Source organism: Phyllopteryx taeniolatus, chromosome 12, assembly GCF_024500385.1.
Source record: "Phyllopteryx taeniolatus isolate TA_2022b chromosome 12, UOR_Ptae_1.2, whole genome shotgun sequence".
Lineage (NCBI taxonomy): Eukaryota > Metazoa > Chordata > Actinopteri > Syngnathiformes > Syngnathidae > Phyllopteryx > Phyllopteryx taeniolatus.
The window spans coordinates 18305696-18333381 of NC_084513.1; the positions used below are offsets into that span (position 1 = coordinate 18305696).

At 39.8% G+C, this 27686-nt stretch overlaps 5 protein-coding genes across 22 annotated transcripts in view; 1 reads left to right on the forward strand and 4 right to left on the reverse strand.

Annotated features, from left to right (window-relative positions):
* The window catches only part of uggt2 (UDP-glucose glycoprotein glucosyltransferase 2), a 122797-nt gene extending 120035 nt beyond the window's left edge, over nt 1-2762 (forward strand). For 9 of the 10 annotated variants that reach the window (XM_061792103.1, XM_061792096.1, XM_061792098.1 and 6 more), the window contains 2 exons: nt 232-391; nt 1113-2762. In XM_061792103.1, the coding sequence (XP_061648087.1) occupies nt 232-391; nt 1113-1135 (183 nt within the window). In that variant the 3' untranslated portion in view covers nt 1136-2762. The remainder of the gene's footprint in view (nt 1-231; nt 392-1112) is intronic. The other variant, XM_061792100.1, reaches the window with a different exon arrangement.
* Nucleotides 2763-2953: 191 nt separating this feature from the next.
* Nucleotides 2954-11670, reverse strand: dnajc3a (DnaJ (Hsp40) homolog, subfamily C, member 3a). 2 transcript variants are annotated; one of them, XM_061792113.1, is made up of 12 exons: nt 11414-11670; nt 10309-10419; nt 10099-10223; nt 8547-8621; nt 7802-7954; nt 7538-7719; nt 6975-7094; nt 6512-6617; nt 6306-6429; nt 4610-4742; nt 4379-4527; nt 2954-3421 (listed from the first exon to the last, which is right to left on the reverse strand). In XM_061792113.1, the coding sequence occupies exons 1-12, from the start codon at nt 11631-11633 to the stop codon at nt 3270-3272; spliced, it is 1650 nt and encodes a 549-aa protein (XP_061648097.1). In that variant the 5' UTR covers nt 11634-11670; the 3' UTR covers nt 2954-3269. The 2 variants fall into 2 exon arrangements, with proteins under 2 accessions (XP_061648097.1, XP_061648098.1); XM_061792114.1 differs by lacking the exon at nt 11414-11670 and adding an exon at nt 10556-10578.
* A 1377-nt stretch (nt 11671-13047) lies between these two features.
* On the reverse strand, nt 13048-16456 carry LOC133486650 (claudin-10-like). Its single transcript, XM_061792116.1, has 5 exons — nt 16113-16456; nt 14911-15072; nt 14400-14481; nt 13696-13803; nt 13048-13625 (listed from the first exon to the last, which is right to left on the reverse strand). The coding sequence occupies exons 1-5, from the start codon at nt 16342-16344 to the stop codon at nt 13397-13399; spliced, it is 813 nt and encodes a 270-aa protein (XP_061648100.1). The 5' UTR covers nt 16345-16456; the 3' UTR covers nt 13048-13396.
* An 840-nt stretch (nt 16457-17296) lies between these two features.
* On the reverse strand, nt 17297-20465 carry cldn10l2 (claudin 10-like 2). Its single transcript, XM_061792117.1, has 5 exons — nt 20234-20465; nt 19288-19449; nt 19128-19215; nt 17865-17972; nt 17297-17786 (listed from the first exon to the last, which is right to left on the reverse strand). The coding sequence occupies exons 1-5, from the start codon at nt 20463-20465 to the stop codon at nt 17591-17593; spliced, it is 786 nt and encodes a 261-aa protein (XP_061648101.1). The 3' UTR covers nt 17297-17590.
* A 196-nt stretch (nt 20466-20661) lies between these two features.
* LOC133486652 (claudin-10-like) lies at nt 20662-26981 on the reverse strand. 8 transcript variants are annotated; one of them, XM_061792122.1, is made up of 6 exons: nt 26642-26981; nt 23974-24114; nt 23835-23889; nt 23181-23262; nt 22999-23100; nt 20662-20781 (listed from the first exon to the last, which is right to left on the reverse strand). In XM_061792122.1, the coding sequence occupies exons 1-6, from the start codon at nt 26853-26855 to the stop codon at nt 20737-20739; spliced, it is 639 nt and encodes a 212-aa protein (XP_061648106.1). In that variant the 5' UTR covers nt 26856-26981; the 3' UTR covers nt 20662-20736. The 8 variants fall into 8 exon arrangements, with proteins under 8 accessions (XP_061648106.1, XP_061648105.1, XP_061648110.1 ...); XM_061792125.1 differs by lacking the exon at nt 20662-20781 and adding an exon at nt 22688-22825 and having other exon boundaries at nt 26642-26973; XM_061792124.1 differs by lacking the exon at nt 20662-20781 and adding an exon at nt 22705-22877 and having other exon boundaries at nt 26642-26978.
* Between the last annotated feature and the right edge of the window lie 705 nt (nt 26982-27686).

Genomic DNA, 27686 nt, shown 5'->3' on the forward strand with positions numbered 1-27686 from the left:
ATGGAGAAAAGGCATATTAGATGACTACTGGTCTAAATACATAGTTCATTTTCATTCCCCTGTAAAATGACCTAAATTGAGTTAGCCCACTCTAGTTCTCAGTGGCTCATATGAAAGTGGAAATTCTGTCAGATGCATATTTTGTGAGGGACTTTTGAAGCAGCTATTAAGAGTCCAAAAGGAGCAACCGTGTGTATTCTTAGACGTGGTTGCTATGTGGTTGCGGCGCAGTGCAATAACCCCAAGACCAAAGAGCCCAAACTGACGGCGGCGGTGAGGATCGTACCGGAGTGGGTCGGCTACGACAATGAAATCAAGCAGCTGCTCAAAGGAATCCGTCAACGGGAAGACGACGCCACGTCAAAACGGACACCGTCGCAACGTAATGACGGTGCGCACATCATTAGCGCTTCAAATCCGTTCTTTCAACTTTCTCATCGCTTTGCTTCGATAAAAGAATATGATACAAATTTTCCTGGAAAAAAAACACAATTTAATACTTCTTAGATTAGATTTTACCATTTTTTTGTCTCGCAAGATTGACTTTTTAGTAAAACCGAATCTTATTTTATACCAACCTTTTTCTTGAAATGTTTTTTTTTATTTTACACTCATTAAATAGGATCTTATGTACATAAGATCACAGCTTTTTCCCCCAGAAGAATTATCATTATTTATACCTTTAAGATATTTAACAAAGAAATAATTATTTATTGACAGATTGCCATTTTTAATTTAAAAAATATAAATAAAATATATTTTTGAAAAACTTTAACTCATAAAAACATGACTTTTTTTGGTAAAACATTGGATTTTGTTCTTGTAAAAAGACAACTTAAAAAAACAATCTCATGAGATTGCAACATTTTTCCAGAAAAAGAGATGATTCTTTTAAACTTGTTTTCTCTTTTTTTCTTGTGCGAAAAAAAGTGGGAGGTATGACAACTTTTTTTCAGAATTTTTTCCTCATAATTATTGAGATTTTATTTTCATAACATTTTGATTTATTTCTCTAAATACTATGTTTTTATTCTTATAAAGTCAGATTTGAAACAAACAAAACCAAAAAAAATCCTACTTTTACTTCCAAAACGTGCTGTTTTCTTTCACAGGCCACAAGCGTGATGAACTTTAGCAAGCGGATCAAGTGAGGACGCCTGAAGTCAGACGATGCCACGCACACTCTGGATTATATTTGGAATCTTTGCCACGTGTGCTTCAGCAGTCAATTCGCACCATCCGCGCCTGACACCTGAAGTGTTAAAATTACCAAGAGGGACGTCGCTACTGACACACTTGGAACCGTGAAGGAGGGAGATCAGGTTTGTGTTGGGATACATTGCACTGAAATCCTGTCTTATTATTTGACATTGTTAAAAAATAGTTTTTCAAATGTTGGAAGCGCCCACAGAAGAACAAGCAGCTTCCATTGATCATCAATGATCACGTCCATTAGTCTGACCATCGTAGCAGTCATGAGTTGAATGAGAACCACTGCAAGGGAAAAAAAGTCATCAAGTTATGACTGTAATGTTGTAAAATACATATTTTTGGAGTAAATGTCAAAATTCCCGTGCGAACCTAAAGTTTTTAACCCAACTTTTTTTTTCTGTAATTGGAATTCCTAAAATGTTCCAAAAATAAGAATACAACCATTTCCTCGTAAAAATCCTTTTAAGAATATTTTTTTCTCCTGTAAAGTGACTGAATCCCGGCAAATTTACAACGTTATTCTTAATAATTCTGCATTTTGTTTCCCCTGTAATGCTCCCAAGATGATAATTTACCACAAGAATACCCCTACTCACCCCGCTTTTATATTCAACACCAAATAATCATTTTGTATAAACTGTTGCCTAGTAACAGCACCTGGACATTAAAGGTCTTTCAAATTTAGGCATATGCCAGAAAGGGTTCACCCCCTCATGGATAGCAACTCCCTTTCCCAGGACAACAGCAATATTATGAATCAAGATTTTCATGTCAAGTGCATCCTTTTTCTTCAGCGTCGTCCAGTTCATTTTTTATTTTTGTATGAAGAGTAGCCGTAAATGTTAACCTAGCCAGATCAGTACAATTGCGGTGAAATCTGTGCAAAACTAGCACGTGTAGCAGGCTGAGCTAATCTCAAATAAGAAAATGAAAACGGGACCTGACTGTGTTACTGGTTTATCATCTTTCAGTGTCTGTATATGATTTTTAACTTATTACTTTGCATCTTAGTTGAAATGTCGCACCTTCCAAAAATAACGGCCGAAGTAATTTTTCGGTTTAAAAAAAAACAAATGAATGGAAATGCCGTCAATCAGTTCCAGCATCCCAAAAAGATCCAACAAAAATGTTTGTAATGAGAAATTGATCAGGAAATTAAAACCGTTTTTGCCATGTTTTACTGGACATTGTGGTGCACCTGCCTTGGCCACCAGGGTGCAGTATAATACATACAGCCACAATTGAAGTTTCCCATCTAAGTAACTCAGTAAGCTGCAGTGATGTCAGCCATTTTTCACAGAGGATAAACAATATATGCTTGTGAGTATTGTCATTATGTCTACCTGTTTTTCAGTGTTTTGAGTTCAAACATCTGTTGCTAAACGGGTTAGAACATCACGACACGGACATTCATTAGCCTGTCTGTGACGTTAGCTATACCTTAAATAGGTCTGCTAAGCTAAGTGGCTGTTTTGGAATTCTGTTTTATGTTTAGTTGAGACATAAACACTAACTGGGATTGACATCTTGTCATAAAATGACTGACATTCTTTTAGGAATGTGATTATATTCAGTATTCTGCTCTCAGGAATGAAAGGTGTGTTGCAGCTTGGCCAAAGAGCCTTGAATGAAACCCAAAAGCGGTCCACGTTGTGTCATTCAAGTGTGGATGAAAATAAATGGAACATTTGAACAAAATGAATGAGTGGTAAGTGTTTACCTCAAAGTGAAGTGCATCTAATATACATAAATAAGCTCTTTATTTACAGGTCAAGACACATTCCAGTCATATAAAAAATAGTAGTGTACAGCACGTACAAAATGATTTTCCTGAATGGATGTGCATCAGAAGAGAAAACTTACTTTAGAATGAACCCTTTTGCTCCCGGTAGGTAAAAAGCTCCTTTTTGTTTGCATGGCAACATGTCGTATTCAAAATGGAGTTCGCACGTCAACAAACTGCTTTAATTAAGACGTGGGCCGGCATTCTCCCTTTTTTAAAAAAAACAAAAAACAAAAAAAAAGAGGAAATGATGAAGTCTGAGCATCAATGTTCCTTAGTTGAAGTTGAATTTGAAGTTGAAGGGTCCCGATCCGAACGGGTTGAAGCCACCGTGGAAGTGATGATGGCCGCCGCCGCCCCCGCGGTGACCCTGCTGGCTCTCTGGGTCCAGGGGGTCTACGCCCTGGTCAAACTTGGTTCTCTTCTCTAGAGGACGTGGACGGAAACACACATCAATATAACCGGGTTCCTACACATTTCAGATTTCAAAATTCCACACTTTTTCATACCAGATCCTAATTTCCAGATTTCTCGGTAAAAAAAAAATAATCTAATAATTTGTGACATTTGAGTGGCTCATTAGGATTCTTAATATTCCATGATGGCGGCACGGTGGGCGATTGCCTCACAGTTCTGAGGTCCGGGGTTCAACCCCCGGCCCCACCTGTGTGGCGTGTGCATGTTCTCCCCGTGCCTGCGTGGGTTTTCTCCGGGCACTCCGGTTTCCTCCCACATCCCCAAAAACATGCATGCTAGGTTAATTGAAGACTCTGTCTCTTCATTTTCCCCTCAATTCATCAGCAGCGTCCCCGTCATCACCAAATAAAGAAAATGATTGAATCACTCCTTGTTTGAAATTCTCTCATTTCTGTCCTCAGAGTTACTTCACATTGATCACAAAATCTGACTTCAATTGCTGTTTGCTTGTATAATTAACAGCTAAGGGTGCTGTGCATTCATTTGGAACAACGCACATTTATTTTTTTGGACAAACTACATGAGACATTGAAGGGTGTACATTATCAGCCGATAGTAATAATAATAATAATAATGTACACTGATGGAATTTTCAGAGCCACACAAACATTGCAGCTGTGCTTCCAAGAGTTAAAAAGATTATTATTATTATTTTTTTTAAGATATTCATAACTAGAGCTGTTGTAACAGCCTTGGAAACATGACTTTTATAGTTTCCATTTTCCATACTTTTCCAGATCTGGAAATTTATGGAAATCTAATTCAATACTTCTCCATACTTGCGTAGGAACCCTGTATAATATCGATGTCAAAATGTTGCCCTGATTGGCCATTTTCCAAGACTGACTTTCTTCCAGGGCTTTCGATTGGCTAAAATGGGGTCCGGTTTTTTGGGGTCATTCTTACCTGGGTCGGTTAGGACCTCCTTGGCCTGAGCGATGTCTATGAACCTCTTCTCTGCATTTTTCTTTTCGTCCGGATCCTGGAAATTGTCCGGGTGCCACTGTTGGGCCAGTTTTCGATACGCTTTGATGATCTCCTTCTTCTGGGCCGTCCTGTTGTGGAACGCGACGATAGAAATGATGTCACCAAATAGACGTGAGGAATTCATTAAAATATGTTCAGTGCGCTGCGTACCTTTTCACTCCCAAGATCTTGTAGTAGTCTCTCTTCTGAGACTGCTTGAGGAGGCGCTGGGCTTTCTCCAGACCTTCTTTGATCTGATGGTCGCTGTCGCTGTGTTGGGACGCACTTTCGTAATCCTTAACAGCTGCAACACAGGAGAGAAATAAGATTCATCGCAATCATTCTCAGCCAGTCAGCCGAAAGAAAATTGACAACGTCCAATCAAAATGTAGACCTTCTTTGCTTTCAAGTTTGAAGTCGTTTGAACGGTTACCAGATTTTGTTTTTTGTACATTGAAAGTAACGCACTTTGGTTCTATTGGTGGCACTATAAAAAGTTAATACCTCTGGTTGTGGGAGTTACACAAATTGTATTTTTTTAAATTTATTTATTGAAATTATTTGTAATTTTTGCATTTAAGTCAACGGCTCCGACTGAATGTTACAACAGATCATAGAAATATATTTGTTACGTTTATCCCTTTTATTTAGTTAACATCTATTCATGCGCAAACGGTAAAACATTTCAAGTTTAGGCTCCTCGTTAATATAATAATAATAGTAATATATTTTTAAAATTAGGTTCTATTTTATTCAATTTGTTGGCTATAAAATAATTTAATATTTCATCTTTCACTTTTTACATTCAAGTAAACACATGTGTTTTTATAAGTTGTGCCATACAAATATTTTATATGTATTGTTTATATTTATATTGGGATTTCTTGCATTCAATTTAGTGCCTCTAGTTGTATGATATATAATTTGATGTATTTTTTTTCTAAAATATACAACTCCTCCGAGCTATGAAATATATTGTAACTTGTTTTTTTTTTTAATTCATTTATTTAACAATTCTGGTTCTATGGCTAACCTATTTTAATTAATAGTTTTTTACATTCAAATTTTTATCAATTACCATACAAAGAAAAGCATTTACAGTTTTATTTGTAATTTTTACATCCAAGTTAACGCCTCAGTTTCTATGAATCAACACTTAACTACCACTACAGGAAGAAAAAAAAAAAAAAAAAAAGAGGTTTTCACGTCGGCCGCTATTAAACGTGTTTAATGGACACGGCTGGGTGGCTTTTGTAATACGCAGCTGTCCACAATGTCCAAGTATCACGGTCATTTGACATGTTTCGACAAACAGCGGCCGAGGATGTGTTGTTTAGTAAAGAGAACGCCAAGTGTTAGGTGGGCAGCGGGATTATTCACCATCTGCCCTCAGTGGATGTTGGGACGCTTAAAAGAGGATGTTTAGCGCCTATCAGATCCAATGTGTTTTGTGTTAACACGCAATCTTACATGAGGTTTCAGTGCAAATGGATGGTGTAGCAACAAGGACCCCTTGTGGTACATCCTTGTCATGAGCTAGTCAATAAAACTAAATGGAAGGTTACAAGGTTGAAACTTCAGTCTCTGAGATGTCATAGAGAAGACAAAGTACCCCTGTGGGGGGAAAACAGGAGCATAGAGATGAACTCATTTTTTTTAAAAGGGTATGAAGAAGGAATTTGAGCTTGCTAAGGGACGCACAATCGCCGGTCCGTGATCGCAAAGTTCCGTCAGCTGTTTTTCTTTTTTCTTGAGATACATCGGCAAGCAGCATCAAAGCCCACCCGCCACACGTTGGGCTTGAGATGTGATATAAATGACGTACATACATTTGCTAGGATGCGATATAACGTGACAAATTGCTTACCCTCCTCATACTGTTCATTCTGGATGTAGGCCTCGGCCCTGTCCTTCAGCGCTTCGACGTTGTGCGGGTCCGACTGGAGCACTTGGCCGCACACAGAGATGGCTTTGACGGGCTGCTGCTGGCCCTGTGAGAGCGAACACGCTACCTTTAACGTGTGTTCTAATAAACATAAAACGGCGGCCGTGGCAGGATGGTGGGAGTCTTACGTGTGTCAACGCGTGGCAGATGCGCTCCTTAGCCAGGATGGTGAAATGCGCTACGTTGGGCTCAGTCTTCATCACCGCCTCGTATTTACTCACAGCTTCCTCGTACCTGAAAGGTAAGCGTGCAAGGATGAGGAGCTGCAATTCTTCAATAGCAATCTTGCGGTGTTTTGCAAACCACTAATGTTAAGCGGGCTCCTTCTAGTGGTAAAGCAAAGAATCACTCAATTAAAAAGGTTCAAACTGTGCAAAATGTTACAGCGGTATACAATAATATTGAATACACTTTTTAGGAATAAAGCCCGTCTTCTTTTTGGTGAACACTTAGAGGTACTATGCATTCTGCATTTTATTCATTTTTTTAAGTTTGTGTAAAAAAAAAAAAAAAAAAAAAAAACCGTTTGTGCACCACTGAATTGTGATGATGAGTGATTTATGGCCCAAACACACACATACACACACGCACCTATGCTCTTGGATGAGTTCCTCAGCAGACTGGATCTGTTTGTTGAGCTTCTTGACCTGCTTGTAGTGACTGAAGCACTGCTTGTGATCAGGGTCCAGCTTTAGGCACTCGCGCACCTCACTGCAAATCACACCAGAGGCGAGAGGAAGTAGAAAGCTGCATTAAATGTCAACTATTAATGTGGAAACCAATTTTTTTTTAACATTTAAAGTGTTCGCAGTATAGTGTAGTTTCCCATATTTTCAGATTCACCTATTTCTTTATTTTTTCTAACCATGGTGATATCTTCTGTGAGCAACAGCATTTCTTTTTTTAATCTATCCTGAAAACAATCCTTTCATGCATCACAGCAAACTTAGAGGGAAGTGTCAAACACAGGGTGACCAAAACTCTTGAGCAGGGGCTCTGAAAGAGAAATTTCAACATGTACAATGAAAAAAAAAAATACAATAAATAAAGAACTTGAGAAACTCCCAAAACTAACAGTGCTTTTATATCCATGCTGATGTGATCAGGATTTAGTCTGTCAGCAGTGTTTGATTGAGTGTTGTTTTTTTTCTTACTTGAGCGACATCTCGTGGTCTCCCAGGTCGTAGTAGATGGTGCTGAGTTGGTAGAAGGCGTGCGTGTTGTCGTTCCTCAACTTGGAGGAGACCTTCAGGTCGGCGATGGCCTTCCCCATCTCGCCCATCTGAATGAAGCACTCGGCGCGCATCTCGCGAGAGCTTACGTCCCAAACACAAGTCTGTAACGTGGACACGGATGACTCAAGCTGTGGATAAATGTGACAGCAGTCAAGGGGACGCGGACAAGTTTAAGTGTCCTGCCTCGATGACGACGTTGAGCTGGGCAGCGGCCGCCGCGTAGTCTTTGCCGTCGTAGCTCCGCCGCGCCTGAGCCACCATACGCTGGATCTCGTCGGATTTTGTCAGCTGATTGCGGGCCTCGGTCGCCTCTTTGTCACTAGGGTGCACCTTTAACTGAAATATCAGATACTTGGCAGTCAATTAGGCTGGATTCACCTGTGACACAACTGACTTTTTGCTCTTTACATATTGTTAACTTCCATCTTGTCACTGCCCGGTGTTGACGCATGGGAAGTTATTTACGCGCAATTTGGGTGTCTGCGCATGCGTGTTGCTTTATGCGTTCTATCAGTGACTTCAGTTATTTAAAAAAAAAAATATATATATATATATATATATAGACAATGTCTTTGGTAGTCATCTAAACCCTTTGTTTGAGATAGTAATACTAATTTAAAAACCATCAAGCCTTGACAAAATCCTTCTAAAAAGGCTTTTGGATACAGGTTTTTCCTGTTATCTAAGGTCTTGCAGGACTTAGTAAAAATGAAACTTCCTTGATGGGTCACTGTAGAAGCTGACAAAATAGAGCTCCACAAAAATGCTATTCATTTGTCAGAAAATACTTCTACATATCATTTAAATAGTGTTAAGGCTCTGTTACACTTCAGTTTAGTAACTCAACCAACAACCTAGCTGCAGAGCAACACTGCCACCTTCAGGTCGAACCAAATGTTTGTCAATGTGTTGTTACACGGTCACTCACCACTTGCCGGAAGTCGCTCTCTGCTTCATCCAGCTTGCCTTGCTTCAGGAGCAGGTTTCCCCTCTGGAGCCGCGCCTGTAACAACCAAGTTGTTAAATGCCATGAGTTGTGTTAAATTCTCAATATAATTATAAATGTCTAAGTACATAGCAGCCACACAAAGCCTCTGCACTTTAGGCACCACGTCAAGTTTTAATGGTTAAAATTTTAAAATTAGTAAATGAACAGAAAATATGGCCAGTAAAAGACATGTTATCCTAAAATGTTGACAATTACATTTTACAGGTCAATTTGACCTGCAATATAAAAAGAGCGTTAATACAACCCCAATTCCAATGAAGTTGGGACGTTGTGTTAAACATAAATAAAAATGTCAAAATCATTAACTTGGAATTTTATGGCTGCAACACGTTCCAAAAAAGCTGGGACAGGTTGCAAAAAAGACTGAGAAAGTTGAGGAATGCTCATCAAACACCTGTTTGGAACAGGCTAATTGGGAACAGGTGGGTGCCATGATTGGGTATCAAAGGAGCTTGCCTGAATTGCTCAGTCATTCACAAGCGCTACATCCGGAAGTGCAACTTTAAACTCTACTATGCAAAGCAAAAGCCACTTATCAACAACACCCAGAAACTCCGCCGGCTTCTCTGGGCCTGAGCTCATCTAAGATGGACTGATGCAAAGTGGAAAAGCGTTCTGTCGTCCGACGAGTCCGCATTTCAAATTGTTTTTGGAAATTGTGGACGTCGTGTCCACAAAGAGGAAAAGAACCATCCGGACTGTTATGGACGCAAAGTTCAAAAGCCAGCATCTGTGATGGTATGGGGCTGTGTTAGTGCCAATGGCATTGGTAACTTACACATCTGTGAAGGCACCATTAATGCTGAAAGGTACATATAGGTTTTGGAGAAACATATGCTGCCATCCAAGCAACATCTTTTTCATGGACGCCCCTGATTATTTCAGCAAGACAATGCCAAACCACATTCTGCACGTGTTACAACAGCGTGGCTTCGTAGTAAAAGATTAGACCGGCCTGCCTGCAGTCCAGACCTGTCTCCCATTGAAAATGTGTGGCGCATTATGAAGCGTAAAATACGACTACGGAGACCCCGGACTGTTGAACAGCTGAAGCATCAAGCAAGAATGGGAAAGAATTCCACCTACAAAGCTTCAACAATTAGTGTCCTCAGTTCCCAAACGTTTATTGAATGTTGTTAAAGAAAAGGTGATGTAACACAGTGGAAAACATGACCCTGTCCCAGCTTTTTTGGAATGTGTTGCAGCCATAAAATTCTAAGTTAATGATTATTTGATTAAAACAATAAAGTTTATCAGTTTGAACATTAAATATCTTGTCTTTGTAGTGTATTCAATTAAATATAGGTTTAACATGATTTGCAAATCATTGTATTCTGTTTTTATTTATGTTTAACGCAACGTCCCAACTTCATTGGAATTGGGGTTGTAGAAGGTCTTATAATGTTGACAGTTGGACTGATTATTTCCATTAATCCCCATGGGTACAATGATTTGGAAATGCAAAACTCACAGATGTGAAGTCAGGTTTGAGTTCGATGACTCTGCTCAAATCTGGCAGCGCTGACTTGGACTTCCCCATGGCCAGATACACCGTGGCTCTCCTGTAATAGGCCAAGTAGTTCTTTGGATCTCCATCTGACCAGAGATCATCAGTGTTTAATCACTTGGAAATGCACTGGCAACTGGTCAGACATATTTTACGACTTTTTAGGCCACTTACCCACGGCGGCGTGGAAGTGAGAGAGAGCGTCGGCTAGTTGTCCGGCTGCTAGCAGCTTCTTGCCCATCTCCATGTGATGGTCCACGCTCCCCTCTCTGCCACACTTGACTCCTGACAAAACAACCAAATCCACAAATTAGTACTTTTGCCTACTAAGGCTAGGTAATAAGGCCTTGAAATGAAATCTTATTTTTAAATTGACAAAAATCTGACCTTTACATTTTGAAAAAGAAAGAAAAATAATCACATTTCTATCAGTTTGTTTTTTCCCAGCAAGTTTCTTTTCCCACAGCATCTGATAAGAAAAGCTGAGAGTCCCATCAACATTAAAATGCATCAACTTCCAGAGAGAAAAAAAACAAAACATTAGCCAGCCATCCATTTTCACGATGACATTTGTTACTTGAATGGCATACAATGTAACATCGTTTCTGACACATGGCTATTAGCAACCACTGTCTGGAAATGTATCCCTGAATGATTCCAAGTGCAAGTCATCACAGTAGGTAGTGACCAAAAAAAAAAAAAAAAAGTTATTTTGTACTCCAAGGGTTCATGCAGTTATGCAAGAAACCACCTTATATTGTACACAGAAAGAATACTCAATGTATTTTTTTTATTATGATTTTTTAAATATATTTTTTCATAGTAGATAGGTAGATCAATTTTGAGTTAATAATCTTATGGGTTAAGCTGAAAATGTGTGGCCACCCCTGGTCTAGAACAAAATCGTGAGAGAGAGAGAGAAAAAAAAAGTTGACTTTTCAAAGTGGCTGTGCTCATTATGTGTATAATTGTCATTATGCGTGTATGTCCCTTTATGTCTACAGTCGTTTCAAATAGCACAAATAGTTCATTTGGGGCCCTAAAACACGACCGATGACAGAAAATATCGATTTCATAGTGTTAACACGCTCCAAATGTTGAAAATAAGCATCGAACTGCTAGCTAGCATGCTCATGTGTTTACTTGAAAGGCGTTAGCAGTTATCGATTTCGCTAACGCTCATTCGCACTTCTGTTAAATTACGCCAAAAGCGTACATCTGGAGTCCTAAAACACACCAGCCGTTTCCACTTTTCCACGTTGCTCCCCTCTAAACTTACCTTCGTATCGCATGTCCATCAAAACAAGAACATATGGCAAGTAAGTTAGTATCTTGTGAGCCACGTGCTCTATGGAAACCATGGCTAAATCCCACTCGAGTGGCTCTCGGTGTCCGTTCGCGAGGTGACAAGTGTTAAAAACCAAAGCGACGTTACGGCGACAGCGTTTCGCAGTCCCATGTGTTGACAGCTCAGCGAAGCGGCGAGCTGTAGGAATCATCGAGGAGGCTTTCCTTTCCTCGTCTCGTCGTCTCCTTGAGTGGCGGACGCACACAAGTCCGCCCCCGACCGGTCGTGGGGCGCGCCGATTGGCTGCCGTGTTGGGGGGAAGCCACGCCCACCCCAGCCGTTCAACTGAGTGGAGCCACGGCAGCACTCGCAGCGTGCGTGGATACACCCTTCCAACTTTAATTAGTTTAGTCGACAACCATTTCCATTTTAAGACCTTATGGGGGAAAAAATATAATAATAATAATAATTATAATAAGTATTATTATTATTATTAGGCACGGCACACATGAACCACAAGTGGTGCTCAAGCACCTGCCCCTTTGCCCTAGATTGAAAGAAGAAAAAAAAAAAAAAAAGGTGCCTTTGTCCCCAACCCCATTTTTTTTCTTCATTCATCGATATTTAAAAATTAAAAAATTACCCTCTGCGCCATCATTTCTGGCCAAAGCGTTTTGATATCTCTCTATCTCTATTTGAGTCCTTGGGAAAGTTATACATATGATATAAGACGTTGATGTTTTGGAAATGTTTTTTGTACCCTTCACCTGACATTTACTTTAGATCCCAACGATGCGGCGGAAGCCCTCTGCGGACCGTGGCTTGTGTTGTAAGATGTGATGACGAAAATTGTCAGGAAAAGCCTACTAGAACAGCTGAGATATTTGGGGGTAATCAGGGTACTTTAAATGGTGGTAGCGGAGTGGTGACTCCCATTTAACATGAGTTTGAATGTCATTCAATTCAAACTGTGAACAAAGCCATATCTTCATTTATAAGACGACATGTGCACTTGTCCCAAACTTATTTGTTGGTTTTAACTCCCCCCCTCTAACATATTGTATTTTTTCCCAATTGAGTTGTACAAGTTATCGGTGAACTGATAGTTGGGAAAATGTTTTAAAATGATTTATCTTGGTCTAATATCTGTATATCACAAAACCCCACATTTGAACAAGGGTGTGTAGACTTTTTACAGTTTATCTACTGTAGCTTCCCTTCACCTCCTTTGTTAATAGCTATATTTTTGACAGTGTTGATTGTGTTAACAGGAATAAACACATAATCCATATACTACTATTTTGTTCTTAATTGTATCAATAATGTTGGCAATAGGTGCCCCTTTTTTGGCTTGAGCACCTGCCCTTCAAAATGTCTGTGCATGTGCCTGACTATTATAATATGCAGTTGTTCACCACTGCAAACTACAATTATACACATTGTTAAATTACAGGTACTACCTTTCTGACTGGCAATTAACTATAATGTGCTTTTTCTTAAGACCATACAATATATACATTTGCTCTGTAAACAAATAAATAATAATACAAAATTAATAAATAAAATGTCCTTTTTTACTGTTACTTTAGTTATACTGGTAAACATGAGCAATAGTAATATTATGATATGTTTCCAAAACAATTTATTTAGCATTTTATAAGCAAAAAGAAGGGCCTTTATGTGTGACATTACAGTTCGATAAATGTAAAATATTTTCATGAATTTCTTAAACACTTTAAAAGACAGCAATGCATTTTTTTGATCATGTACAAACATGCTCACATGTTACACTCGAAAAAGTACTCTGAAATCAGTTAGCGACCAATTCATGAGTGGTCGCTGACTTTCTTAATCAGCAGCATTGTAATGTAGTTCAAATAAATAAACCAATGTAACATCGTTTCACCGATAACAATTAAACTAGTGAAACCGCAAATCTCTTGGGAATAATTAGCGTCCTTATTTAAAATGAGCTCAAACGTATGCGTCGGATGTTCTGGTGCTGATGGTCACTGCAGAGACGCTGCTGCTGCTGCTGCTGCTGGCTCCACTACTACCACGATTAGCACTACTACGATTACCATTACTAGTACGACTACTCGGTGCTTTCCTGCTCTCAGTCCCATCTGTGAGTGCTACCTTCTTCTTCGTGGGCACGGCCAGGTAGGGGTCAGGGAACACGTAGCCGGGGTCTCCTTCGTAACTGAAATACAAATGAAAGGATTAGTATTTCTTCATGTTGTTGCGAACACGGGGAAAGTAAACATTAGTACCTTGATTGGCAGCCTTCCCTCCCCGCAAAGATACTGTAAAGAAGCCCTCCGACTACCAGTAACGTGGAGCCTCCCCAGCCGATAAACACGCCAACACCGATTTCAAACCTAAATGGAAGATCAAGTCCCAACTAATGTTAAAGGCGACATACAGTATTGTGGAAAATTGACATTTTAAAATCTTGAACAATTGTTGCGACTCTGGAAAGCCTGTAAGTGTGAAATGAACAACCAAGTATATATTTTGCCATCTGCCTATTTCTGAAAATGTGCCAGTGGGCAAGCCATTCTGCACTTCTGCCCCACTGTTACATCACAGCGGGGATCATTAATATAATAACCAGGGGTGCCGTTATGACTGTAAATGTATAATAGCCTAATATTACAAATACTGCAAATTGATGGATACATAGTTTTGAAATCAGAAGCCAATAAAAACTATTCATCTATTATTAATTTTATGTTAAAAGGGGAACTGGTAACAGAAAATGCTTGTAATTGTCAACATTTTAAAAAGTGATACCAATTAGCAATTTTGATATTTTAGCAAGAACCATGATTTGCTTTCACTGGCCAAATTAAATGACGTGGTTTGACAGATTTGGCCCCCGGGCCTCGAGTTTGACACCTCAGTGTTTTATTTGAAAACAAAAAACCCAAAAAACCCATATCTCTCCTCTAATTATGCTGAAAATTGCCCTTACTTTTGTTCTCTGTAATTCGGGTCCTGGAATTCCGCTCTTATTTTGTTGCCATAATAGGAGAAAGCAGTCATAGAACACAACCCTGCAACAAAAGGACACATTTTTTTCAGAATGACATATCGTAACATATACACCTAGCAGCCACAATATTAGGCACAGCTGCAAAAATCTAATTATATCCAATACCAGAGTTGTGACAAAACAACAATTGTTATTGTTTGTTTGCAGTGGTGTATATTAGAACTACATTGCATCATACTACGTTATTTAAGCACGTTGAAAAATACATGCTACACGATTAAAAAATAAGTGAGTGCAATCGCTTTAACTACGACTGATACAACCATGTGTCACGGTTGACGTCTGTACCACACTACAGAATTCAGCACGCTCTGCAGTTGAGTGAATAAACAGTAAGTAAATACGCAATCACATGAAACCATTTTTCGGGTGTCATTAGATTGTGCAGCTGTACCTAATGAAGCGTCTGTTTCAAAGAGGTAGGTCCTACCGGCAAAGAGGTAATTCATCCCCCCAGCAAATGTCACTCTGGCTTTGGCCAACTGCGAGCCTCCGATCTTGGTGCACTTCATTCCCACCATGACCAGGACAGAGCCGAAGAACGCCAGGATGATGGCGGTGATGATGAGGGCGCGGCACATGTGGATGTCCCCTGCGCAATACCGGCAAAGTAGGGTTTTCGCACACCAAACAAGTGGAACGCAGTAACGAGTTTACATAAGTGGCAAAGTGTCCCACCACATTCAGCAGATGGCAAACGTTTGCTGACTCAATTGTAAAAAACATTTTTTTTAGAATTACTGAGCCGAAGCAATTTTGTAATTGGACCCCTCTCCAAATTTTTCCGGGTGAAATGTGGCTCCAAGCAAATTTAGGGCCATACCGAAAAGAGGATTAAAAACATTGTCACAACATCTTAAGTCACTTAAGAAAATAAACGCGAAAGTTTTTCATGAGAAGAAAAAGTCATTTTACGCGACACAGTCCTAACACAGTGGTACCTCGACTTACGAATTAACCCACTTAAATGTTTTTCAAAATACGAACAGTCGCTCGGCTGTTTTAAAAAATATTTTTTTTTGTCTTAGGTTGAGTGCAAAAATTGGAGTTACGACCGCGAGATTGTGGCAGCCAACCTCCCGACAAACAGCAGTTTGGCAGATAACGAACAAATCTTCAAAAACGAGGCCAAGCGCTCGCTTCAAGCTGTTTTTACCACTCCCAGTTGATTACTGTCAAACTAAACATAAAACAAACAGAATGACACATTGTGTTTTTAACCAAACCACATAACTTTGCCTTACAAACGTCCACTAGCTTAGTGCTAACACACAATGCAAAACGCCATAGAGTGGCTAACGAAGCAAGCATGAATGTCAAGGTAGTTATGAACTTTGAAGCAATGATGCAGCAACACATATAGACTGAAAATATAACAAGGCAGGCATATATTCTTTATCCTCTGCCAAAAATGACTAATATTACTGTTCGATCTTTATAATGTACAGCACTTTGTTACAACTGTGGTTGTATTTTAAAATGTTCTTTGAATTATGTTGAGTTGAGCTGACCGAGCTTGTGTGACCGCCTTCGCCAGTATTTATTATGTATACCGTTTGCATTATACTGCACCCTCTGGTCACACCACTGTTGAGTGCTACAAACAACAGCTTGATATGATGCAGTACTTACAGTTGAGCGCAAGCAAGGACGGGATACCCTTGCAGTCGGACACGCCAGTGGAATCGGAGATGCAGTCCTTCCACAAGTTGGAGAAGTAGTTGGAGGTGGTCAGGACGAGGCTGCCCACCTCAGACCAGGTCCAGATCTCCGTGGGCATGGTGGAGCACACCAGGATCCATCCAGAGACGCACACCACAAAGCAGCCGATCTCCATGTACATCACCACCGTCCTGTAACCCATCTTTGGTTTTGAAGGAACAATCGGATGAAGACTGGCTGACGTGAGAGGTTTTCAAGCCAACGCAGTGTTTTAGCGTGCACCCTCCTAATGATGATGATGATGATGATGATGAAGGCTGTTTGCGTGTGCGTCACTTCTTGTCCTGCCACTTCTGTGTTTAATGAGGGTCGCCGTGATGTGTTTGTTGTTAGTAGGAAATCCAAAGGCCCTACCAGCATGGCTCCAGTTCGGGCTATTGACTATCTTCTTGTCGCTCCTGTCATGAAGACGTGAAAACTGGCTGATTAAATCCTATAGCGAGACTAATATAGACACACTGTACACTTGCCATACAATGAGTTAGTGCATTGCTAAATTCTACATACAGAGTACAGTACTTCTTTGTGGATATTATGTCGGCCAACTGCAGCATTAGGTAGACAACAACCAATCACTTCCACATTCACACCAATGGACAAATTATACTGAATTAACATAATCTTGAATAATAGCAGTCAGTTATTGATTACATAAGGCAATCACCATATCATAACATGTTTCATTATTCTATGAGTCATTTTTAAACATTAGCAGGCTTACTGCCAAACAGGAAAGAATGAAATCAAAACTTTGTTGTAAGAGTCTACTAATCTATTATTATAGACTACACTGTAGTCTATTACTTACCATAGTGCGTACAATATGATTATCGAACTGTAAATGCGTTATTGCCCCAACCAAAAAGTGCATTTTGCTGTGAAACTGAATAAATTCGAATACACTGTTAGTACAATCACAATGATATACCGTAATTACAAGGACATCATTTTAATTACAATTAGCTCACTAATCATTTTAAATTACTCTGGACATTTTAATCACAATTTCTTCATGTGCATGATGTTTGCATGAAAAAAAAAAAAGATCTATTAAAGCATCTCGAAACAAAATAAACGAATGAAGCGAGTACAAATTTGGATACATTTTAAATATTCTTTATTGAAATCACTTTTATGTTGGCAAGTGAAGGGTAAACAGATTCCATGTCATTTGTGGACTATTTATGTTTGTGTGGGAATTTCGATTCACATGTCAAAACATTTTTTTTTTTTTTTTTTTTTTTACGTTTTCTTTGTAGTCAATTTTTCTCTTAACATTACGACTCCCCCGCCCCTCCGCCCAACATAATGTGACTATTGTTTTCTTTCAGCGTGGCCCTAATCCTCCGTCATACACAATGCACTTGGGAGGAAACCATTTACAGACATTACACAAACGCATCCCTTTCAGAAAACTTCTCTGGTGTTGTGGCAGAGAGTTTGGATATTTTGGAGCTGCTGGATCTTCCCGAGCCGTAATAAGTTCCGTACAGCCTGTTGGGTCTGTAGTAGCCGGTGTACATGCTTCTTCCTCGTGAGCGAGGGTCCATGTACGTGGCCCCTCCGTAGGCATAAATCACTCGACTGTGCGGGAATAAATGTTAATCAGGAGATATGACCTTCTTAATTGCAGATAAAGAAATGTATACAATGTTGGCATACCGATTAGGTATGAGTACTCTGAACACAGTGGCTGCATAAAAAAGAGATCCTGTAAGGATGAGAAAACTTCCAACCAATCCGAGAAATATGGGAGGGCCCAAATCGTACCTGGAGTTATGAAAAAGACATTACTCACATGGAAAGGCAGACATATCTGTTGTTATCGAGAAGAAGCAACATTACTTTTTATGTTTATGTTTTTCTGTTCCAGATAAAAAGAACAAAAATTGGAGAAAAACATGTAGATGTCATGGTCTGTGTTTTGGTTTGGGTTGTGTTTAGTTTTGTTCCATGTTTTCCTGTGTTCCATGTTTGTCGTGTGCTCATTAGGTTGTTGTGTCCACCTGTTCTCGTCTACTTTGTGTCGACCAATCAGCTCTCTCCAGCCACTCGTGTCTTGTCCAGGTGTTCCTCGTTGTCTCGTCAATTTGTTTGTATTTAGTTCCCTGGTTTCGTTCAGTTCTTGTCGGTTCATTGTCGTTGTCACGTCTTGCCATGTCATAGTCGCCAGTTGTTTTTATCATTGTGGGTAAATATTATTTTGAGATTCCCGCACTCCTGCCTTGCCTCCCTGCTTCCCTGCAATTGGGTCCACCATGTTCTTGCCTTGCGTTCTTCCCCTTCGCCCTAACCACGTACGTGACAGTAGATACCGGTACATGTTTTTCATTGGACAGCAACAATATGTATAAGTCACACTTGGAGTGAGTTACAATGTTAAACAAAACAAAAAAAGTACCTCACATGTACCTCACAATTTTGTAAATTTAACTGAAACTCATGTTCACGTTCACAAACTATATTTGTAGTTACATAATTTTCATGGGACAGAAATATAGGTCAATCTGAGTCGATTACTCCAAATTCTGATTGATTTTCTTTTTGCCAGAAATACTTTTAAAAAAATAGTGACACATTGTTTTCATTGGACACCTACTATATGTGTAAGTGCTACTTGGAGAAAATTCAAATACAGATAAAGTACATTATAAGCGTACATGTATATATCTCCAAAATTGGAGTTTTTTTGTTTTCATCCAAAACACAATAAAATCCCATTTTCGTTGTGTTTTGGATACACTGAAGAAAAAACCTTGTATGATAAGCCACATGCTGCTTCACCATGTCTAAAGACAAAAAAAAAAAAAAAATGGTGATCATGTCGAAGCCATGAAATTTCATTTTCATTACACTCGCAAAATTACTTTTCATTGGACATTTATAACGTTTAATATTAAAAGGTCATTTAAAAAAAAATTGTACCGTAAGAGTCCAGGTGCTAAGTTGGGAGCAAAGACGTTCCTGGCAACCCTGTTGATGTATAAGCAGTAGGCCGTAATATCAGACAGTCCTGCGGACAGAGCAGCGCGTGAGGGCAGAACAGCGGCAGGGTGATAATTTAAGGTCCGCCTGACCGACTCACCACCCACGAAATGAAAAACCGCGCCGGCGAAAAGCATCTTGTCCTTGCTCTGCTCGTCTCCTCCCAGGTACGTGCACTCCATGCCCAGGAAGCACAAGATGGCGGCGAAGAAGCCCAGAGTTAGGCCGCACATCAGCAAGCCTCGCACACCCTGGATGAACGCTTTGAGACGGCGTTGGCACAAAAGATTCAACAACAACAACAACAAAACAAACATAAAAGTGAAAACATTCACAGGAGAAAATAATAACGGAGGTGAGTGGAAAGGTGCAGGAATTCCAAAGATATCAGTAGTTTTTCCTGTGTCTTTCTTTTATATATAATACAGAGCAGTAATTACATTTAAATGTATTCAATTTATGTTATTCTCATAAGCGGGGGTGTCTAACTCAAGGCCCGGGGGCCAAATCTGGCCCGTCACTTCATTTTATCTGGCCCGCAAATCAAACCATGTGCATCGCCTTCATGTTTATCGTCTTCACATTTTAAAACGTTGAGCTATTGAAAGCATTTTTTTTTTATTACCAATACCACTTTTAAAGCAAATTGAATAATCCTTGAACAAACAGTTTTACTGGCTACTGATCTCGAAACTAGTATATGTAATAATATGAGGCCATCATACGTTTACATGGGTTCACTCATAACGAGGGAAACCATAACTTCGATGTCGCCCATGAAAAAAAATGGACACCGAATATGTATTATTATTTCATAGATTCAAATATAGTTGAAGGATGGGTTCGATCTATCTATCTATCTATCTATCTATCTATCTATCTATCTATCTATCTATCTATCTATCTATCTATCTATCTATCTATCTATCTATCGATCGATCGATCGATCGACATGTACAGTACATAATAGCTGCCCTGCGATTGATTTTTGAGGCGTGTCAGTCGGGATAAGCTCCAGATCATAAACATGACGAACAAAGTCTTACGTGTGACACTCCAGAGCACAGAGAAGTCTCTGCAGTTGGTGACGGCCGTGGAGTCGGTGAAGCAGTCCTTCCACAGGTTGGACCAGTACCAGGCCACCTTGATGATGAACGAGCCGCCCTGGCCTCCGATCTGGGCGATCCTCCAGAAGTCCATGGCCATGGTGCACAGCACAAAGAGCCAGCCCAGCGTGGAAATCAAGAAGCCGCTCACTTGGATCAGACGTTTCCGCATCACCATAAGAAAAAATCCGTACAGTTTGAGTTGGAGATCTTCTAAACAGACATTCGGTTGGTGTGATGAGGGATGTGTGATGGCGGAACTGTGAGCACCCGACTGCGTGTTTGTGCGATGTGTCATCGGTGTTGATGAGGGCGCCTTACCTGAGTGCTGGCTGTTTACTGTAAACGTACAGGAGTGTGCCATGACACAAGTTCTCCATGCTTACCCATCCATCAATTTTCTATTGCGCTTGTCCTCATCAGGGTGACGGGTGGGCTGGAGTTTATCCCAGCTGACCTTTGGTGTAAGATGTCGGGTACACCCTGCACTGGTCGCCAGCCAATCACAAACAAAAAGTACATAAAGACCGGGGGTGTCCAAAGTCTGGCTTGGGAGCCATTTGTGGTCTGTTCCACATTTCAAATCAGTCTACCGCATATTGTAAGAATAAAATCAAACACTGCCGCATCATAAGATTATGAGAAAAAGCTAAAATATTTAAAGATAGCGCATTATGTTTTTTGACTGGAAAATAAAAATATTAAGAAAACAGAATCACACTTTTCATTATTATTACATTATTCCTTTTTCTGTTTCTTGAGTTGTTTTTTAAAAATAATTCTTTTGGACTACTATTCAAAGCAATGTCTGATTTTCATTGTTTAATTTGCATGAAATCTTGATGTATTATTTGTCAGATTCAAGTTGTCTGTGACCACTGTGGGTTTTCATCCGTTCAAAATTTTGTCCACGTGTTTATATACGTGTATATATGTGTGTGTGTCCACTTTTGACCAGTAGCACTAGTGGGGAAAAGTTTTGTCTTTTTTCTTTAAAGTTGAAGTACTTCAAGTCCAATGAATAGCCACACCGTTATAGTAACATAAGTTTCTGAAGAATATTAGATTTTCATTTTAGAGATGGCGATTCAAACCAAGAACCTCAGAACTGTGAGACAGACATACTAACCACTCGTGGACTATCCTGACAGTATGACACCAAGACGAAGCAAAAAAGCACGACAATTCACAAACTATCACCAATGTACTTTTTTTTTTTTTTAAATATCATGCCATAGTACAAAACAATAATGGTTTCACCATGAATGTGCTTGACACATTGCAGCCTGTTTAAAGTAAATATAACATACAACCAGCAAAATATAAAATATAGAATAAATAGAAATGACCATTCCCTTAGAATTTGAGTGTGAATTAATTCATTTAAACAAACTGGTTAATGCATATCATATCGCATCATAGCAAATGATGTCCAGGGGGTGTCCAATGATTTTTGATAAATGAATTTGAATTGTTTTTAATGTATTATTAAATACAAGATAAATGTTATCGTTTTTCAACAAAATGTCAAAAAAGTGCAACAGTTGGGGATAAGAAGAAGAAGAAAAAAAAAACGTGCACAATTTGGCAATACATGCATTGCAAAAGAAAGAACAACCATCTTGTTTATTTAGTCAAAGGGAAAAAAAAACCTGTTTGAGAGACGCTAAAATAATTTCAACACTTGGAAATACATATTTTATTTAAATACATAAACAAAATCTATTTTTATTATTGTGAGGTAAAAATAGCAAAATTAATCTATAATTGTGTGTTTTTTTTCCATCCCAAAGATATTGGCTTCTGTTGTGTTTGGGGAAAAACCTAAACGTGTATTTCTTTCCCCATAAAAATGTAAAACACATTGGTTGTATTTTTAATCCCAAAATACACTGTTTTGAAAAGTGAAATAAATACTCATAAAAGTTAGGAATACCTGTAGCCTGCATGGTTTGAAACAAAAAAGAAAAGAAAGAAAAACAAAAAGAAAAAGATTTTTTTGTGTTCTGTGTAAAATATTGCAACCTTTGTTGATAAGAAAAACTAGTAAAACAAAAAACTTGGAGCTACATGATTTCTATGCAGAAGAAAATATTTTTGTTGTGTTATTTAATTTAAAAAAAAAATTTTTAAAGCCAAACTTTGATATCTCTATTTTTTTTATTCATTTGTGTTGAGTTTGGAGAAAAAAAAAGGAAAAAAAAAAAAAAAAAACTCAAGACAGACCTACTTTCCACTGGACCTGAATGACATTTCAATGTGAATATCAATAACAAATTCACCTGGTGTTCAACAAAAATGTTTCCTCCGGTGTGCCGTTATCTTTTCTTCACACTATCTTACATGACTCTCCACACGGCGGCTCTTAATATTCACACCATTCACACGTATACGTTCTTATCAAAGTTGTGGGCCCTGGAGGAGCTGCTGTAGTCCGGAGGCGGCCTTTGGCTCACAGACTGTCCTCTTCCTCTTTGGTAGGAGGAGACATGCGAATGTGAGGCAGCGCCTCTATAGACATAACCTCTATGACTGTGGGTGGACAAACACACAGCGCTGCTTAATCATCCAGAAGCCATTTACCCTTAATGAGATCCAGTAAAAGGAAATAATCAAATGGCAGCATTTTTTGCGTTGGATCTAATCAGATTGTGCAGGTTTACCGAACGAAATGTCGTCGTGTATCATGCGCATAGAGGACTGACCTTTTCTTGCAGTCTGCCACAGAGAAGCAGAGCACACCTCCGCCGAGAACACAAAGGACAGAACCTGCCCAGCCAATGAAGAGCGCCGCTCCAAGCTCGTACCTAAAAGACAGCCAAAAGGACTTTTTTTTAAAAATGTGACTCATTGGAAATCATTTTAACACGTGAAAAATGCTTCTCACTTCTGCGCCACAAACATGGGGTCGAAAAATTCCGAGGTTATCCGATGCGCATAGATGGAACATGCTGAAAGGGAGCACAGACCTGAGGAAGAACAACGCATAACACACTGTATTAAGTCATAAACTGTAGCAGTTGGAGGTGCTTTGAGAAGAGAGACTCAACTGCACAGAGAATCAGACATCTTCAAACGTTTTACACCAAATACCACCGACAAAATACTTTGCTTTCCAATTACCACCGTAATGAAAACATTCGAATAAGGTAGCGTAGTAGGACTGGGTGTTCATCGAAAAAAACGAGGCAGCGGTTTTATTCCTAAAATGTATATTCAATATTATTGCAAGCCATTGTAACATGAGCACTTTGAACAGTAACACTGCACTTAAATAAAGGAATATAAAAAAATATGTACATAATGATTCAATGATTCGAGAAACCACCACACCTGAGGAAAACCAACCAGAGACTGAAGTTGTGATTTATGAGGTGTGAGTTATTTGGGGTAAATTACAAAACCCCTACTCAATGCAAAAACAGTATTATTTTCAGAAAAATGAAAACGCTCTCACAATTTGGATAAACAGTAGCCTACTGTGCACACTTTTTAGTGGCAGTATTTATTTAACAGTGGATGACATGAACTTGACCTTTACTCTGCATGCTTGGCCAACTTGTGTCTCGTATCCTTCCAAATGAACAGGTTTCTTGCTGTGACAAGGAGAAATAGCAGGGGAAAAAATAAAAAAGGAGGATGATGGTGGACTTTCGTACCGCTGAGGATAAAATTGAAACCTGCGAAGCACGCGATCCTGGCTTTGCTCTTGTCACTTCCTCCTATTTTGGTACACTTCATTCCCACCAGGGCGAAGACGGTACCGAAAAAGCCCAGACACACTGCTGCAATCATCAGCCCCCTGCAGGCCTGGATGTAACCTGTGCAAACACAAACAATCAGCGCGAGATCAACGACCTATTGACCTTTTGACGAACGTGCACATAAAGCGTGCGGTAAAATTAGTCACGAGATGAGATTTAGAGGCAAATATTAGCTCGGAACTAGTGAGCCGTGGTCGAAACCGCCTCAATCACCTTTATAGGCTTTAAGAATCAGTCAACTGCTGCTAAACATTGACACATTTGAAAGGAAAGGGGTTGACTGCGTGACTGGCACATTTTCCCTTCGATTTGAGGTTTTAAATGGGAGAAAAATGTTAAACGACACAACGTGAAGGTCCGTAAGACTTGCAGAAGGCAAAAGCGCAGCTGACCATCCAACGCCAGCATGGAGGGAAAGTCTTTGCAGTTGGACACCCCGGTGGAGTCGGTGACGCATGTCTTCCACAGGTTGGACCAGTAGGTCGCCGTTGTGATGACCGTCCCGTCCAGCGAGGACACCTTCCAATAATCTGTCGGCAGGGTGGACGACACCAGAACCCATCCCGAGGTGGCGAGCGCAAAGGCCAGGATCTCCTGATACATGCTGCTCCGAATGACTCCGCTCCGACCACGTCGGCGGGAGCAAAGATTGATTAATGGTTCCCAGGCGGTTGAAAAAGTAGCCAGGATGTGCGACGCTAAGTTGGTTAATGTGTTGTGGACTGTCGTATTCTGCCGCGAGGAGTTTGGACCTGAACTTCAACAATTGGGCCGACGTTTTGTCATCCCCCTCCCTTGCCAACCTTTCTCGCTCAAGGATGATGGCGCCGCTAATGACGTTTAAGATTCCAGCAAGAGTCTGAATGACCGATACGCTCAGTTTGACTAATGAGTAACAACCGAGATTCTTGCGTTACACACCGGTTGCATGCTTGTTTCTTCTCCTCCCCCGTCGTGCTGAAGGCAACACAACAGCATTGAGCAGATTCTTGCAAGGCGTTCGCATCACTTGGATGCGTCTTATCATCCCATCTGCAGACCACTGTTGAAGCTACAGTGGATATACACACGTCTGTTCCATGTCAGTCATGTATGGTAGATTTTGTTTTGGAGGTTGGACATATTAACAAAATGTATGTTTAACGCAAAACGCAAAAGAACACCATACCTACAGTATTTTTTTTCAGAGGCAACTGGGGCCTTAGAGAAGGTGAAAACAATTATGAACAGTTCCAAATAGCAATATTAGTGTTAGCACAAAACGTTCAGGATGCAGCTAGAAAACGAACAACAAAATGTCAGGAAAGGCCTACTAGAACATCTGAAATGTATTTGGGGTTTTCCCTACTATAACTATTTCCTTTAGCCCTGATTTTATTCCAACATGAATGTACATAATACATTTTGTCAGGATTGGTCAATGGTGCCCCAGTAAAACGGCAAAAATACCACAATGCGAGGGCACAGTCAATGTGTCACTGATGTTTAAATACTGTACGTGTCCTCACAGCAGTGTTGTAATAATTCATTGACAGCATGACTGCTAACTCTTAGCGAGCTGTGTAATGCAAAAAAAAAAAAAAGTGCATCATATATCCATTTATTTGAACGCCAGCATGATAAAAATCACACTTCAACAAGTTTTAGTTATTAACATAATAGCTAATCTGACCACCTCTTATTAAATGTTAGTACAAAACCATGCAAAAATATATATTTTTTAAATAACATATTTTTTAAAATGTTAAGAACTGTACTACAGCTAAACCAATGCATAGCATAACATGTTTAAGATCTATTCATAAAAAAAGTACTCTTAGTATTAGTACTCTATTACTTTCAGTAGAAAATAAAAAATTCTGCTGTTATTCTCCGTCTATAAATTATGATGAATTTCTTTTTGCATAAAAAAAAAAAAAAAAAAAAGATATACAAACCGCTCAGTGGGATTGAGACTTATAGATATTATTTTAAAATGCAGAAAAGACAAAGGAAGTGGAAAAAAAGGAAGATGAAAAGTATCGAAGTAGTAAAACGTGGAAAATAAATTATAAGTAAAAGAAAGAAAACCGGCAGACCAAACTAGCGTCAAATGACAGATTACTGTATTTAAAGATTGGTTTCTTATCGACAATTCTATAATGTTATAACTCACACCTCACATTATTTCACATGAACAGTAGCAAAATCTTGCGAGTTGTTGAGCAACTGCAAAGTGCCTCTTCACATACACACAACAAATTCAAATTCAATAAAGCGGTATTAAATAATCTGTCGTTTCAAAGATAATAATGTTGAGTTGTGGGAGAGGTATTGATTGCACAACGTTCATAATTGTGCTTGTCGTTTGCAGCACTGGATCATACTGAGAGCTGTTTCTCACATGTAGCTAAATATGGTCTCCGATTATGTACCAAAATTTGTGACGCAGTTCCGTGTATGCCAATATTTATGAATATTTCCCATCACTGATATTTCACCATGAAACGAGACAAAGGTGCCATGCAGTTTGGTACGGTGGAACATTGAGAACCTCAATTTTTATATCAGTGGGAATAAAGAAGCAGCACAATGAGCCACTCACCGTCCAGGTTCAAGATGGTGTGGTGCGGCCTACAGTGGAGAGCGCCGATGGCGTTCCCGGCGCAATTGTGCCACAGGCCCTGCAGCACCCAAGTGGCCGTGATGACCGAGGACGCCCGGCTGGTGGCCTTCCATTCGTTGGACACCGTGGCGCCGATGGTGGCCCCCAGACCCCCGAGGCCGCTGATGAGAGCCAGGATCTGTAAGCCGGACATTTGCTGCCTTTCGCTATTGAATGTGATCTTGTTTTTTCTTTTTTCTTTTTTCGCAGAAGAAATACAAGCAATCGCCCCGGACAGGTAAATTACACTTTGGACATGTGTTTTCACTGAGATGATTTACAGACAGGACATTTCTCATGGTCAAGGATGGACACAAGGGCCTCCAAGTCAAACAGTAATCAAAGTTTAGTTATTATTTTTCGGCTATGGCAAAGCGCCTCTTTCGCGTGCCCATGTTTTGGTCTAGAAATAATACCGTGTGTCATATTAACGCAAAGGATGGTCAAAGAGTAATCAGTCACGTTTCAATGGAAGGAAAGTCTAGTTTTTAGTTTGTCGTGCATTTCAGGGCAAGAGCATGACTCAGGATTTCCACCTTTGGGTGGGGGCGGCCTCGAACTTTTTAAGGGAGGAATACAAGGGATCATTCAATAGGAGTCCATTTTGATTTGTTTTTTTTTCCAGGCGATCATGCTGAAAGAGACGATCATAAGAAATAATAATTCATTTCCATTTTCAACACCGCTTATCCTGGTTAGGGTCGCGGGACGCTGGAGCCTATCCCAGCTGACTTCGGGCGAAAGGCGGCCTACACCCTGAACTGGTCGCCAGTCAGTCGCAGGGCACATATAGGCACGGACAACCATTCGCACTCACATTCACAACGTCTCTGAGTGGGAACTGAACCCACGCTGCCTGCACCAAAGTCAGGCGAGTGTACCACTACACCATCAGTGACTGAAATAATAATTCTTCGTACAAAAAAATAAATAAATAAAGGAGACATATTGTGCATTTTACCCCAATTTGAAACAGTTCCCAGGG